This window comes from Gadus chalcogrammus, chromosome 12 (assembly GCF_026213295.1).
Source record: "Gadus chalcogrammus isolate NIFS_2021 chromosome 12, NIFS_Gcha_1.0, whole genome shotgun sequence".
NCBI classification, from domain to species: domain Eukaryota; kingdom Metazoa; phylum Chordata; class Actinopteri; order Gadiformes; family Gadidae; genus Gadus; species Gadus chalcogrammus.
This window is the reverse complement of record NC_079423.1, coordinates 26414915-26430609: the sequence shown is the minus strand read 5'-3', so window position 1 is coordinate 26430609 and position 15695 is coordinate 26414915. Positions and strand designations below refer to the sequence as shown.

General features: G+C 43.2%; 1 protein-coding gene across 4 annotated transcripts in view; it reads right to left on the bottom strand.

Moving 5' to 3' along the window:
• pde4ba (phosphodiesterase 4B, cAMP-specific a) overlaps positions 1-15695 on the bottom strand; it is a 130722-nt gene that overhangs the window by 41880 nt on the left and 73147 nt on the right. For all 4 annotated transcript variants that reach the window (XM_056604007.1, XM_056604008.1, XM_056604010.1 and 1 more), the window contains 4 exons: positions 5247-5441; positions 3198-3234; positions 2626-2696; positions 829-881 (listed from right to left, as the gene is read on the bottom strand). In XM_056604007.1, coding sequence (XP_056459982.1) covers positions 829-881; positions 2626-2696; positions 3198-3234; positions 5247-5441 — 356 coding nt within the window. The remainder of the gene's footprint in view (positions 1-828; positions 882-2625; positions 2697-3197; positions 3235-5246; positions 5442-15695) is intronic.

The window sequence follows — 15695 nt, the reverse complement described above, 5'->3', positions numbered from 1 at the left end:
TATGGGATATTGCCACGACGTGGATTTCGATGTGCTGTATGAAGAAAAATGTAATAAAGAATTACATCTCTCTTGACACAACAGGCACCTTTCTAACATGATGCTTCTTAGAAGGTTAAACAGTTATAGAGTTTCAATACTTCAGTATTGAATCCAGCTGTATCCAGCTACGTCAATCCAGCGTATCCAGCTACATCAATCCAGCGTATCCAGCTACGTCAGTGTCGACCCAGCTTCGAGGTATTTTTGCTTAACTATGCTGCGAAGACGGCTAGCTGTTCAGTCTTTATTGGGGTTGGATCTGGAGACAAGGAGTCCATAATAAGACCCCCGGCCCGGCCCACCTCCAACGAGTCTGCTATTATCCTACATCCATCTATCCAAACCATCGCACAGACACACAAAAGCACACTAGCAAACACACACACACACACACACACACACACACACACACACACACACACTAGCCAAATCAATTGTTTTTTTGGTGTGTGTGTGTATGCGTGTGAGTGTGTGTGTATGCGTGTTTGTATGCGTATGTGTGCGTGTAGGTGTGGTGTGTGTGTGTGTGTGTGTGTGTGTGTGTGTGTGTGTGTGTGTGTGGGTGTGTGTGTGTGTGGACGGATGCCAGGGTGACATTGTGCTAGCGTTGCCATTGTGTTTGAGGAAGGTTGATGACGTTAATGGTGTGCACCACAGATGCAGAAGTAGAGGGCACTTCTTTAGCAACCTCAGAACCTCACAACAACACTATCAGGACACTGAGACGTCAAGACCTCTAGATCACTGCCGCGCTGGGCCGCAGGTGTGTCGTGGTGCCACGCTTACCTGGCAAACACACTCTGGTGATGGGTGGCTGGGTGGTGGCGGCAGGAGATCTCCTGACACACAGAGAGGGAGAGGTTAGTTTGATTGAAAAAATAGATTATTACATTATCTTGATCCAGTGAGAAGTAAAAAAAGAAAAAAAAAGAACGAAGAGAAGACAACCCTGGATTGATAAATAAATGAGGATTAATTATAATGGAAGAATAAGCAATAGTTTATATTGAAATAAACCGTTCCATTTGAATGAAAAATGGAAAGCTCAGATAGAGAGACAGAGAGACTGAGAGAAAGACAAAGAGAGAGAGAGATAGAGACAGAGAGGGAGATAGAGACAGAGAGAGGAAGATAGAGGTAGAGTAATAAGATCAATGCTCTAAAAGTGTCTTCAGATAATTCCTAATTTTACAACTAGTTTTTACAACAGATCATAAATGGAATAGGTATGAGTGAAAGATAGAGTGTGAGAAATATAGAGATAGAGAAAGAGAGAGACAGAGACAGAGAGAGAGAGACAGAGACAAAGACACAGAAACAGACATGGAGACACAGAGAGACAGAGACAGAGACAGAGATAGAGAGAGAAAGAGACAGAGAGACAGAGAGACAGAGAAACAGAGAGAGAGAATGAGAGAGCGACAGACCAATAGGTTTACAGGTGGAAAGTGAGGCTCCTAGTTAGAGGGGCTTCTGACGCGAGACATGTAGTGGTGCTGAGATTGAGCACAACCTTTGTTGATGTTTTTTGATTCAACTAGCAGCAATTATGTATCTGCCTGCACGTGCGCGTGTGTCTGTGTGTGTCTCAAGGCTGTCGAGGCAGAATCTAGGTCAGACTCAGAGAGAATCAGTATTCAACCGAAGCAATGCTCAATACAGTTCTTGTGAGAAGAAGAGTGCCAAGCAACACAATACACACAAACGCAAATGCAGTTGCAACGGCAAGACATAACAGATATGGACACAGCATAACACACACACACACACACAGTAGTGGAGGAGGAAGGACGTCGTCCATCCATATTTCCTGCCCTTCCAGCCACAATGAGGTCACACTCTCCCTCCTGCAGGGGCCCCGATGCTGAGCTGCGATACGACTCTAGGAGCCTTCTGTTAAGGCATAATGCCCACCCGATCAAAAAGTTCAATAATGTCTACTTTAATGGTCAACTTCAATGGTAGTTCAAACAAGGATTGGTGTTTTATGAAGCACAGACATCATCTACAGTTGTTTACCGTTTGGAGATGGAGCTACACAAAATGATGCATGTATCCTAAATATGCAATGCTCTATATCTAATAAATATGTTATACAATCAAGTCAAACCTTTCCACTGTATGTCGCTCTGTCAACAACTCGCGTCTATGCAACCAAAAACAATGCTGCATTGTCCCAGCATCTAAAATATATAGTCAGACACTGCCCCCTTGTGTCATAGATGTAGCACTTCATCGTTTCATTTAACTAACATGTCTCGGACAACTAAGTCATGAAATAATCGTTCGTAAGGTTTCCTTGTTTTACCCTTCTTCTAGGCTTTTATTAAGTGAACCATTTACACAACTATAAACGTATAAACTCTTCCAATAGATTTTTATTCAATAGGCAGTCAGCCATCTGCCAGAGTGTCTGTATCCCAACCCCATACAGATGTGGTTAACTCTGAGCAGGAGTTCACCACAGCTAAACTGTGGTAAAATCTTGTAATGCGTTTACCACAGCTAACTCATGACAAGTTCCATATTGAAATGAAGATGCAACCACAAACAGACAAAGACATATATATTGGTGCTGCTTACTTGTTTGAGGCACATTGTACGTTGGTGAGCACTGTGAAGTTGTTCCGTACACTTCGGAGGCTGGCCAGAACCTAGCGGGCAGAGCACAAAGTATACCTGTTCAGTGATGTATTCTTTTATCCATTTTCTGCAGTTTATCTTAAAATAATTTTATGCAAAGATTTTTCAATGAATTTCAATAAGCTGAATCAAATGGAATGGAATGTGTATAGTGTGTGTTACAATAGATGAACATGTATAGTGTGTTACAAAATGTATTCAATGGATGAACGTGTATAGTGTAATACAATAGATGAATGTGTATAGCGTGTTACAATAGATTTTCCTTAGATGAGTGTGCATAGTGTATTACAATAGATTAATGTGTATAGCATGTTACGATATATGTTCAATAGATGAATGTGTATAGCATGTTACAATAGATGAATGTGTATAGCGTGTTACAATAGAGGTTCAGTAGATGAGTGTGTATAGTGTATTATAATACATGAACATGTATAGTCCGTAACAATAGATGTTCAATAGATGAATGTGTATAGTGTGTTTCAGGGCGGGGACAGGGAGATATTTACCTGAGCAAAAGGCGTGACGATCAGGTCGTCCCCGTGTCTGTTAGGACAAGCACAATAAACAGCGGAACATGAGGGTTACAATATTAGTAGTACTAGCACAAGTACTACAAGAAGCACATGGCTGATGCACTGAGGCATACTGAGAACTGATACTGAGAACTTAGTGGCAGATGAAATCGACAGATCAAACCCATTCTGTGACACGGCTGGGAAGGCAACTTCCATTCAGTCCCATCAAGAATGTGTTTCGGTTACTGCGATATATAAGCTAACTGTAACCCTAACTACAGCAAGAGAGAGGGGGACACTGAGAAAGATAGAAAGAGAGAGAGAGCAGAGAGATAGAGAGAGACAGAGAGACAGAGAGACGAATAGAGAGAGACAGAGAGAGACAGAAAGACATAGAGATAGAGAGAGTGACAGAGAGACGGATAGACAGAGAGAGAGAGAGAGAGACAGAGAGACAGAGAGGGAGATACATATAGGGAGAGACAGAGAGGGAGAGAGACAGAAAAAGTACAAAGGATAAATACCAAAGGGCCAGACTGTAGAGCCAGACCAGGTTTTGGTTTGTGCTTGTGTGTTTATTGCTGCCAACGTGGCTGAGGTCAGAAGAACAATGAGCAAGCAAAAATATCGTTACCGAATGATACCCCTCTAAATTCAGTACATGTTTTCATGTAGTGTTTGTGCGTGTGTGTGTGTGTGCTTGTGTGTGTGTGTGTGTGTGATAGTGTGTGTGTGTGTGTGTGCAAGTCAGCTTTCTTCCACCTTGTGAAGTTATCAAATCAGCAGACATTATTATTGACTTAAGTCTGACGAGCTTTGCTAATCAAAAGGACCTCAAAAGGAGTCGATGACCTTCACTGTTTAGTTTGTATTTTACGTCAGTAGTTGAAACTTAAACCGTTCTTTCTCCAGAAGGCAGATAAAGATTTCGATGTCTACTTCCTTCCCTCTCTGAGGAACAACATTCTACACCACTGCTACCCTAACAACCCCATAGCCAGCGGTTGTTCGACTTAAAACTACATGAGACTATAAAAAAGAACATCAAATAACAAAACGATTAATAAAAGCTTTTAGCAGTTATGTCTTTTGTTCTGTTGATCCTATCAAAGGTGGAGCCCAAAGAAGGACAAAGTTCTGCTACTTCTGCCCAAATGTGGTTATGTATTGGGATGTGAACCGGGCTTATGAGTTTTTATTTATGACATTACTCAGAGGCCTCTCAGAAATAGACGGAAATGGATTGACTCTTGAGGATTGAGTGGATTAAATTCCATCCCTGAGGATAGGTTCAGATGTTTTCATACGTCACCCTGAACGAAACATCCATTATGAAGATGTCCAGGGTGACATGTAATGTACAAATTAAACCGTATCAGAGCGTCTGTGTACATTGTACTTATTTTATGTAATTTATGTAATCGCATTTATTTAGTACGCTTATTTAGTGTACGCTACTTACGATATGTGTGTGTTTGTGTGTGTGTGTGTATTTATATGCGTGCGCGAGTGTGTTTGTATGCATATACTGCGTGTCTGATTGCGCAAGTGTGTTTGTCCGAACTGCATGAGTTTGTGCGCAAGTGTTCTTGTATATACTCCATGTGTGTGTGTTTGTGTGTGTGTGTGTGTGTGTGCAAGTGTTTTTGTGTCTGTATGTATGTATGCAAGTAAGTAAAATGTATTTGTAAGGCACATTTAAAAACAGTTTTTACTGGCCAAAGTGCCGTACATGGTGCAAACAACAGCATATAAAAGAGCACAGACCAGTTTATATGCCTGACGTATATGCAAACATTAAAGTTGACAGTACATGAAAAACATAAAAAGAACAACATATCATAAAAGAGGAGGAAAGGCCAGGGAGAAGAGGTGTGTTTTGAGCCTAGATTTAAAAATGGGGACGGAAGGAGTGTCTCTGATTGAATAAATTAACGAATGAATATGCATGTGTTAATGTTTGTGTGTATGTGTTATGTGTATGTATGTGTGTGTGTGTGTGTGTGCGTGCGTGCGTGCGTGTGTGCGTGTGTTGCCTACATCTCCGAGGCGATGGAGGAGTTGCGGGACATGGACTTGGGCGACAGGTCATAGTCACTGTCGGAGCGGTAGAGGAAGGACTCCCTCCGCTGGCTGTGTCCGGGGAAGTTGGTGTGGAGGACCAGCCCCGAGCCCGGGGACACCTGGGCGTCCAGCGGGCTGCAGCCCACAGAGGGGCCATTCTCCACGTCGAAGCTGCAGCGGAACATAGAGGGGGCACAGTGTCAGGTCGCTCAGCACGGCAGGCACGTTCGTCCAGAGCAGCTCTCGTTGATGTCAGACACAGGCCATTCAAAGTCGCTGCAGGTGACCTTTAAGAGCTATAATTAGAGTGTCATTTGTGAGGAATGCCGGAGCCATCCCTCTGTTTTTAGGAAGTAAATTGCACTGTGTGAATATTGGTTTAGAGTCGACTAGGTTCCTTGACAACGTTATGTTTCAGACTGGTTCCGGCTAATTTCTTACCAATCAGAGCATCGCTTCCCTTGTATTGTCAGGGGAAATACATGTTTCCTGTCAATCAGAGGTGCTTCAAATACAACCCATTTGCAGAGAACCACAGCAAAGAGTGAGGCAGGTTTTGTTTGCTTGATTATATTATTTTTTTCTGCTCTCTCTCTCTTCACAATACGCCAACCTTACTTACACGTATGTCAATGAAATCGGTTTGGGGGGTTTGAACCCTCCCAACATCCTGCCCTATCTATTCTGTCAGTCAGCGTATGGTTCGAATGCTGTGCCGCGTAGATTCTAAGCAAACGTCTTCCTAACACCCAAAAGGCAGACGCTTTTTAATTGTGTGCAATTAAAACTTTGGACGCAACAGCTCTCTCGCTTGAGATGACACGGAGAGCGAGGGCAGGCTGACTCTTGGCAGCGACTCCCTCTGTGATGAAAACAACCTCCGAGAGGAGGAAACAGAAAGGGGGAAGGGAGGAGGAGAGGGAAGACGATACGATAGCACAGGCCACGCATAAGGCCGTCGATTATGTTCGACGACAACTCTGCGTGTCAGGAGGATAACATTTGAACCCCGCTTCAGTGTGTCGCGACCGCTGGTTCGATTCCTCACCCCCTACTGGCAAGAGGGGAGACGGCTAACGGATACTGGGCTGAGGTTGTGATCTCCCCGAACAGGCTGGATGACGTGTGCTGTGCTGGGAGCGGATGCATGTGAGGTCAGGTATTCGTTGACATATGTAGCTACCAGAGTGATACACACCGTTGGTTTATCATAGAGGGGAACTGAGAGTGGTTGTTTTTTTAAAACCCATAAAAAATTCGGCCATTTGATATCAGATTAATAATTCATAATCATCACATCAAATCCCAATAATTATCATAATCTGCATGTTTGTTACTTTAATGAGAAACACCGTGTTATCAAGGAATGAATGACCCGAATCATCACACACACGGATTTAAGGGAAGACATTTTTTGAAAGACAAGGAATCCACACACGTACACACAAACCCACACAATCGTTTGTGGTTTACTACACGTGGACTTTTAGTGTGTTCCGATTTGAGCATCTTGTGTTTGTGTGTCTCTCTTGTTGTGTTCATGTATGCTTGCGTGTCTCTGTGATACATTGCATGGTTAACTGCGTGTACGCTCCTGGGGTCATTCCACTAATAGTTCTCTGTGGGTTGCGATCACGTGCTCCACGTGCCTATGGCCGCCTGGCCGGCCTCTATCTCTGCAGCCCAGGCAGATGGGACCTCGCTAGACACCGTTTCTCCCCTCACCTCAGACTGTCAGCATTACAGCCCTAGAGGACATCCCAATTACTGTCAAAATGTGCCCAAAAGCAACTTCTTCAAGGAAAAGACTCATAGCACATGAATAATCCTCAAATCAGGACCTTAACATGAAGAGCTTTACTTATCTACCAAAAGTGTGCTTGTGTGTGTCCGACATACTAGGGAGTGGAAAGAAGCGAGAGGAAGAACCATGAACAAATGATGCAGCTAACTGACCCGGATTAATACCTATCCTGGTAATTGTGCACCGTATGGCATAGTGGTGTGTGTGTCCAGAGAGGTGCGAATCTAGTAGTAATCCAGCGTTGCATAAGGATCTGGAGACACAGTGGGCATCAGCTCTGCAGGCCATGTCACGGTTAGCACAGACTGGCCCGCCAGATGCAGCAGAACTGGAATGAGGGCAGTGGTCTTTTTTTTAACAATGGCCTTTCCTTCTCTAAGGAAGAGCTGCTCATACATTGCTCTACAAAACAAAACAAAGTTATGGAAATCCGCCTCCAACTCATCAAACTTTATAGGGCTTAACACACAAGACCCTCTTCCTCGAACACGAAGCCAAAGTAGACACCCATACTGCATATTTATTATGAACACTCGGCTCCTCCGCCAGAAATTGGACCAAGACCCGCCGTAGCACCCGCCTTAAGGTTGGGCAGCAACACTGGGTTCAAGGGGTCTTATGACTCCCTCGTGACTTGGATGTTGGTTGCCGTTTTTCTGGGCCAGAGGTTCCCCCCCTCCCCCTCTCCAAAAGCCTCACAGTACTTACCACCCAGAAACAAGGGCCCATACAAGGAGCGACAGTAAGGAACTGCATAAGGTATAAATATAAGTAAGGAGAGTCAGTATAAAATGACGTACTGCTGAGCATCACCGCAGAACGGTGGACTTCTGCAATTGTAACCCATCCATATAAAATACCACAAGAGGCCATAAGAGTTCAACCCTGTCAAACGTCCACTGTCGAAAAGCCTGGGTTGCACTTGCTGTTTCAATGCGACTTTTGTTATCAGATTTGCAAGGTCGGAACACAGGACAAAAGTCCGCACTTGACACTTGAAAGCGAACTCTGTGGCCGCGTCTGGGTTACGGATGTCACTTCCCCGCAAAAAAATACTTCCTGGTAAAATAAATCCACTGAGTGAAAGAGAAGCCCTTATGTTGTTCTTGCTGTTTAGAATGCAATTCAATAGTTTAAAGCCTTCACAATTGCGCAGTCATGCACTTTGCAAAATAGGTTTGTCTGCAACGTTTAGTGACTTGCATGTAGGCTTGCGAGTTCCTTACGTGATTTGACAAGATTTTAAAAAAAATAACAGTCCCCCATCAAAACTAAAAGTCAAATGCAGAGCAGAAAAGTGTATTAAATAAATCTCAATGGTGGCTTATGCAGTTCAAATGTTGTATTTTCTAAGATATTCGACATTCAACAGACATTCACAGTCTGGGTTCAGTCTGGGTTACTAAAGACATGATCACCTGAGTTCCACAGTGTCTTGTGGTTTATCTCTGAGGAAAGGGGGGGGGGGGGGGGGGGGGGGGGGCTGGTTCTAACGACGTAGCCAGTAGTCTGCCTACATTGAGCTTATCGCTGTCCACACACACAGGCAGTCTGATCACAGTGCATGCCTGACCACCTCGGGATGTGGTCTACTCTAGCACACAGGAATCCAACGTGAGAGAATTCAGATTTAGAAACTTGCAGAAAAATGAAGCCGATGCCAAAGAAACATTTAACAGATTAAAGCTGTTGAAAAGGAGCATTTGATGTTTGGCGAGACCCCTAGTAGAACCAAAGTGCGGCACCCTCCCATACACACCACCACGCCTGCAGTGGGAACGATGGTTCAGTTCCAAGTCCCTGCAAAGTATTGAGAACAGGAGGTGACATAACGGGAAGTCTGTAGCCACACTATGCTCTATGCCCTCCTCAAGCTGAGAGAGGAGTCCTGCTCCTAGATGAGCGACAGGATGAGAGCGCAACGTTAATCCAGCAGAGGTCAAGTCCTCCATAGCAGGATTTGGCCAGTATGAAACACGCTGATGGTATGACATGTTTACTGGGACAGGCAGGGATTTGACAACGTGCAAACGTGTGCGTCACAGAGTCTTTTGACGCACGTCTGTGTGTATGTGTCTGTGTGTGTGTTCCTGTGTGTGTATTTGCGTGTGTGTGTGTGTGTGTGTGTGTGTGTGTGTGTGTGTGTGTGTGTGTGTGTGTGTGTGTGTGTGTGTGTGTGTGTGTGTGTGTGTGTGTGTGTGTGTGTGTGCGAGGAGAGCAAAGGAAAGACAGCCTGAGAGTGTGCGGGTGTATTCCTGTGCGTGTGTCGCACCATCAAAAGGATATTCGGGGCCCCAGTCTGCGAGCATACAGGAAGTTATCCTCGCATGAAAACAAAGCTGAACCATTCACAGCTAGTTGGGACAATTTCTCTGCCAGTTTATCTATGAGCATCAATCTACCTATGTATTTGAAAATCCCCAATCTTTGCTAAATCCATTGAAAGCTGATTAATCTATTCACTGCGTTTTTCCAGTGACCGTGTTGGGTCAGAGCACAGAGCGTAGCCACATAGTCATCCTCTTGCCCCTGACCTGGCCGAGTTACACTTTTACCCAGAACCAAGTCTCGTAGCGCATCCTCCTCAGCAGCAGCACACCCTTCACGGCCTCCTCTGAACTCCCACTAGCTTTGACGGCGCCACACTGACTCGGCAGCATTGGCTGAGGAGGCAGAGTGGCTCGACTGGCCACTGGAAGGTCGCAAGTTCGATCCCCTGCTCCTCCTAGCTGGGTGTCGAGGTGTCCCTGAGTGAGACACCTCACCCCACCGACGAGCTGGTTGTCGTGGCTGTGCTGACACCGTAGTCGGTGTGTGACTGTGTGCATGAATGGGTGAATGTTGGGCAATAATTGTAAAGCGCTTGTGGTTAGAAAGGCGCTATATAATTGCAGTCCATTTACCATTTATGCCGCCTCGGACTCACTGACCTGACTATAGTATGGCACGCTCTCCTGATTGGTCTACCAAGGGCGGAGCTAAATGAGACTCGGAATAAGGTTACGTCACAGACACACATGCATGCACGCACGCACACACGCTCACAGCGAAAGAAAGGCCAGAAAGAAAACCTTGGGATAGAGACAGAGAGAGGAGGGAGAAAGAGAGAGCAAGGGAGACACAGGACGGATCCCATTTATTTATTTATTTATTATTTAACCTTTATTTATCCCTGTGAGTCCCATTGAGACCTTTAGCCTCTTTTTCAAGGGAGCCCTGACATGCAGACATATATTGCACAAAAAACAGAGAGCACGTAGACATTACACAAAAATACGACGAGATTCTGTGGAATCCCCCTGCGGCTCAGATCTGTGTCCAGCCACACCTCCTTAAGAGGACACTTCCACAGAAGTGACACCCGTAGCCCTCCACTGGAACAATAGCATCGCTCCTTTCCTTCCAGCTGCGACAACAAACAGTCGCTAGCAACCAGCACAGCCCTTTGACACTTTCCCTTATGGATTGATGCTCAAGCAGGTCTACGTCCTGTCTGTCGCCATGGATATGCGTCCTGTTTGGATGGTTCTGCACTGACTCAGCAAGATGGGAAGTAGAGTAAAAATGGACGAGTTTATGTTCTTAAGAAATGAAATATATCAAGGCGTGGATTAGAAATGTGGCCACACACGTGCGTTAATGTCTGCTCTTAAACGGCGGAGCTCAGAGTTTCCGTCATAGTGTAACAAACTGGGTCTAGCTGCTTATAATTGTGGAGGTTTGCTGGTATTGAGTTGCTGGGTGTTTAACTGTTCCTATTTGTGAAATCTGCCACAACCAATGTAGCTTGACACATTTTGTGGCCCTTTAGACAAACAAAGACAATGTGAAAGTATGAAATATGGTGGGCTTTACTTTGATAATCCTTAAGGATTAGCACTTTAATGTGGGAGCACAGTACGTCATGATGACACATATATTGATAGCCTGCATTGGAAGGGGTTTAGGGGACAGGATTAGCCAAAATGACTGCGGGAATGAGTAAGAAGCAGAGAGAGCAGATTATAACTACTGATACGGTTTATAACCATAACACATCCGTGCAGCAATAATGTAAACACACTGAGACACTAGCCAAATTCGGAAACCAGACGTTTCGGAAAAAATGGGGTAAAATGGGTTTGTATAGTGTGTGTGTAATGTGTGTGTGTGTGTGTGTGTGTGTTTGTGTGCGTGTGTGTGTGCGTGTGTGTGTGTGTGTGTCGTGTATGTGTGCCTTTAGTTGGATGACTGTCTTCCTGTTGGTCTTTGAATGAGAATAAACTGCAGAGTGTCTGTCTGGCAGCATAGAACCGGGTGCCATGGTTACCTCTGCTGTTTATCCCTAGCCTGCGTGTTTAACAGAGATTCCCTTATTCACCAGCGTTCCATTATTCTTGCAATGTTAACAATCTTGAAGGTAAAATAAAAAAGAGGCCAAACCCAATCACCACAACTGGTCCTGTACTAGAACTGGTCCAGTACAACAACTAGTCCAGTACTAAAACTAGTCCAGTAGTAGAACTGGTCTAGTACAAAAACTAGCATAATACTTCAACTGGCCCAGTACTAGAACCGGTCTAGTACACAACTAGCCTCATAATTTAACAAGTACTGTAATATAAACCAAATCTACTAAACCCAGGTCAAACCAAGTATAACAGCCAATTAAACTGACATTTTGACGATTAGAAAGCTGTCGATTAAATACCCTTAGAAGGACTGCACTGCACCATTTCCATCATAATATTGCAGGTAAATAGCTCAGTGAGGCCTATATTCAAACAGCCCCTGGGAACTCTCGTTTTACACCTTAAATAGGTCAGATCTCAAGTCAAAAACCAACAAAACCAACAAAAAACACGGAATTTGCAGCATAGCAGAATATAGAATGGTAAAATCCGGGCTCTATGATCTCCGCAGCCACGGAGACTATTCAAAGAAAATAGGCCAGTAAATGCAATCAGGACTTGTCCTAAGTCATTCACTCCTGCATGTTTAGGTACAAGCCCACCTAGCAGATTATTTAATTAAGGATTGTTTACGGTGGGAAGACGAGAAACCCTCACATTGAATAAAGGGATGGAAGACATTGGACAACGATGATGTGAGGAAGACACAGACAGACAGAAAGGGATGAAGACGGTGGGAAAGAGAGAGAGATGGGGGGACTGAGAGAGAGAGAGAGAGAGAGAGAGAGAGAGAGAGAGAGAGAGAGAGAGAGAGAGAAAGAGAGAGAGAGAGAGAGAGAGAGAGAGAGAGAGACTCTGACAGTGACAGTTAACAGCGCAAAAAGCATGCCATGTGCTCGTAAATAACAGATATTTTCCATGTCTTTTTCAGAGTGTGTCACTGTACTTCCTCAGAACTAAAATAAATGGTGAGCATAAATAAAATAATGAACATTATTTTATCAAAAAATACATAAAATGTAATGTAATTTATAAGAAAATTACACAGATCTCTGTGGTAGTTAACCATGATGCATAACAAAAGTTGAACCGGTAATTAAGAAGAATTTTTACAAATGATAATTTCCACTTCAGAAGCCTGTTCTATCACATCTACTTTCCCAGCAAGACTCTCTTCCTACCTCACAAAACCACAAGTGGCTACATCAATATGCCAACCCTTACAAATAAACTATCCCCTCCCACTCAACCCGCCAAAGCCTGATGTTGATGTACAGCACTTGAACTCCTTAGGATTGTACCTAAAGTTCAACAGAGCCCAGATCGGTATAGGAATCCAGGATTTCTATAGTACAAATATTTGGTCAGAGACATTCTATGGAAATTATCTATGGGCTCTTTATGGTTCTTTCACAAGTCCATTATGCATTAGACCGCATGAGACCGCCCTCATTAAAGTTGTAAACGACATCCGTCTTAACACAGACTCTGGCAAAACCTCAATACTAATGCTACTAGACCTCAGTGCTGCATTCGACACTGTAGACCATACAATACTCTTGGACAGGTTAGAAAACTGGGTGGGGCTTTCAGGCACAGTCTTAAATTGGTTCAGATCCTACCTACAAAATAGGAACTACTTTGTTTCCATCGGCGACTTTGTATCAGAATCAACCAACGTGATGTGTGGAGTCCCACAAGGTTCGATCTTAGGACCCTCTTTATTCAACATCTACATGCTCCCACTAGGGCAAATCATGCATAATAACAATATTGACCATCATTGCTATGCTGATGACACACAAATCTATGTATCGCTATCACCAAATGACTATCGGCCCATAGATCTGCTGTGCCAGTGCATTGAGCAAGTGAAAGACTGGATGTGCCGAAATTTCCTTCAGCTAAATGAGGATAAAACAGAGATAATTGTATTTGGTGCTAAAACGGAAAGGCTTAAAGTAACCCAACACCTTCACTCTCTGTCCCTGAAAACCTCAATCAAAGCCAGAAACCTAGGGGTTATCATGGATTCTGATTTACATTTCGAAAGTCACATCAAATCAGTTACAAAATCTGCATATTATCACCTTAAAAATGTAGCAAGACTTAGAGGGCTCATGTCCACAGAAGACTTACAAAAACTTGTACATGCCTTTATCACTAGTAAGCTTGATTACTGCAATGGTCTCCTTACAGGTCTCCCAAAACAAACTCTAAGGAAGCTTCAGCTTGTTCAGAATGCTGCTGCTAGAGTATTAACAAAGACCAAAAAATTTGAACATATTACACCAATTCTTAAATCGTTACATTGGCTTCCTGTAGGTCAGAGAATTGATTTTAAAATCATGTTGCTAACCTATAAATCCCTACATGGTTTAGGCCCAAAATATTTAACTGATATGCTTCCACTACATAAGCCTTCTAGAACACTAAGATCTTCTGAGACCAATCTGTTAATTATCCCCCGAGTAAACACGAAACATGGGAAAGCAGGATTTAGTTACTATGCAACAAATAGCTGGAATAAACTCCCTGAGGATTTAAGACTTGCCCCAACTCTGAGCACCTTCAAAACAAGATTGAAGACTTTTATGTTTGCTTTAGCTTTCTGCTAAATCTTAAATACTTTAGCTTTATTTTACTAAAATGCCTTTTTAACTCACTTTCAATTTTACTTACTAAAAAGCCTTTTTAACTTTCTATTTTACTCATTTCTTTGCATATGTTTTCTTTTCTTTTTTTAATGTATAACAATGTTTATATGTGAAGCACTTTGAGTCTGCCTTGTGTATGAAAAGTGCTATATAAATAAAGTTGCCTTGCCTTGCCTTGCCTTCATGTCTGTCTGTCATTGTGTTTGTGTGTGTGTGTGTGTGTGTGTGTGCGTGCGTGCGTGCGTGCGTGCGTGCGTGCGTGCGTGTGTGTCAGTCTGTCAAATGACTCAAATCACTAGTTGTTTTCATATGATTCTCATTTCTTCCCACGATTACTGACAGATACAGTATACCCTAGTGAAATGTCAGGTTAGATTGAGAGTGAGAAAGAGTGAGATAAAGGGTTGAGAAGGGGCCTGAGAAAGATGAATCACTTTAGTTTGGACTAGCAAATTTACTAAAGAGTTGGTTTGTTAAGACATACTGTATATCCCAGGATAAAAACAATATAAGTATACTTTCTTTGCCATATTATTCTCCATTACATTCTTGTTTTTTAGTTTTTTTACCCTACTTCTAGACGTTTCTAATCATGAAATCGTATCACACAACCCTGACACCACACACAGCTTGATGCGTCTACAGCTGGGCTCTAGTACCCACATCCCCCTGGGCCAACCCCAACCATGTCTCTTACCCTGATTAAGATCTACTCTGACACTATTAAAAGGGGACGACGACACTACAAGGCATTTTCTATTTTAAGTTTGTGCTCACACTTTGCCTCTTTGCTACAGCTACACGCAAACAACGTCATGATTATGGCAAAATCAATTAACATGATGATATTACGCAATATAGTAGTTCACAAAAACGGACAGTAGTACTAGGAGTACATACTTGCGTTTAGTGTATTGCCATAATTGAAACGAGATATATGCCAGTATATGATCATTAACATTTCAACATGAAACGAGACAAAGAGCACAGCAACTGCTAGCGCTTAGTCGGTGGTTCACAGATTGATCATCAGCTTGACATAAAAATTGCACCTCTGCGAGTTAGGGCGTGTTTTCCTGCTATGCTTTGTTACATCTGAGGTGTAATAGTCGGTTAAAACTGAAATATAGTTAGTAACTCAATATCGTAGGTAGTCTTGAGTAAAAGATAGTTATAACCATACCATTACATAAAGACACAAAACAACACTTGATAGAGCGCCACTTCTTAGCCTTCAACAGGCAAGACGGCTGATATTTCTCTGCATCAAATTTAAGAGCAACTACGCTGCACCAGAGGCTTGTAAAATGCCAAGCCCTTAATTGTCATGACTCTTTTAGCCTAGTAGCTTTAGCTTAGCATTGCCAGGATGGAATCAACACACACTTAGATTAATAGCAACATATTTATTTTCTAGCCTTGCTGTGACCCCACCGCCATACAGGATGGTTAATTCCTGCATTATATGAAACTCCTCTTCAGCTTTTATCGAGAAACGCAATGACAACGGACAACAGCAGATTAAGAGAGGGGATGACAATGGCAAGAGATCTTCCAATTACGGGAGGAAATG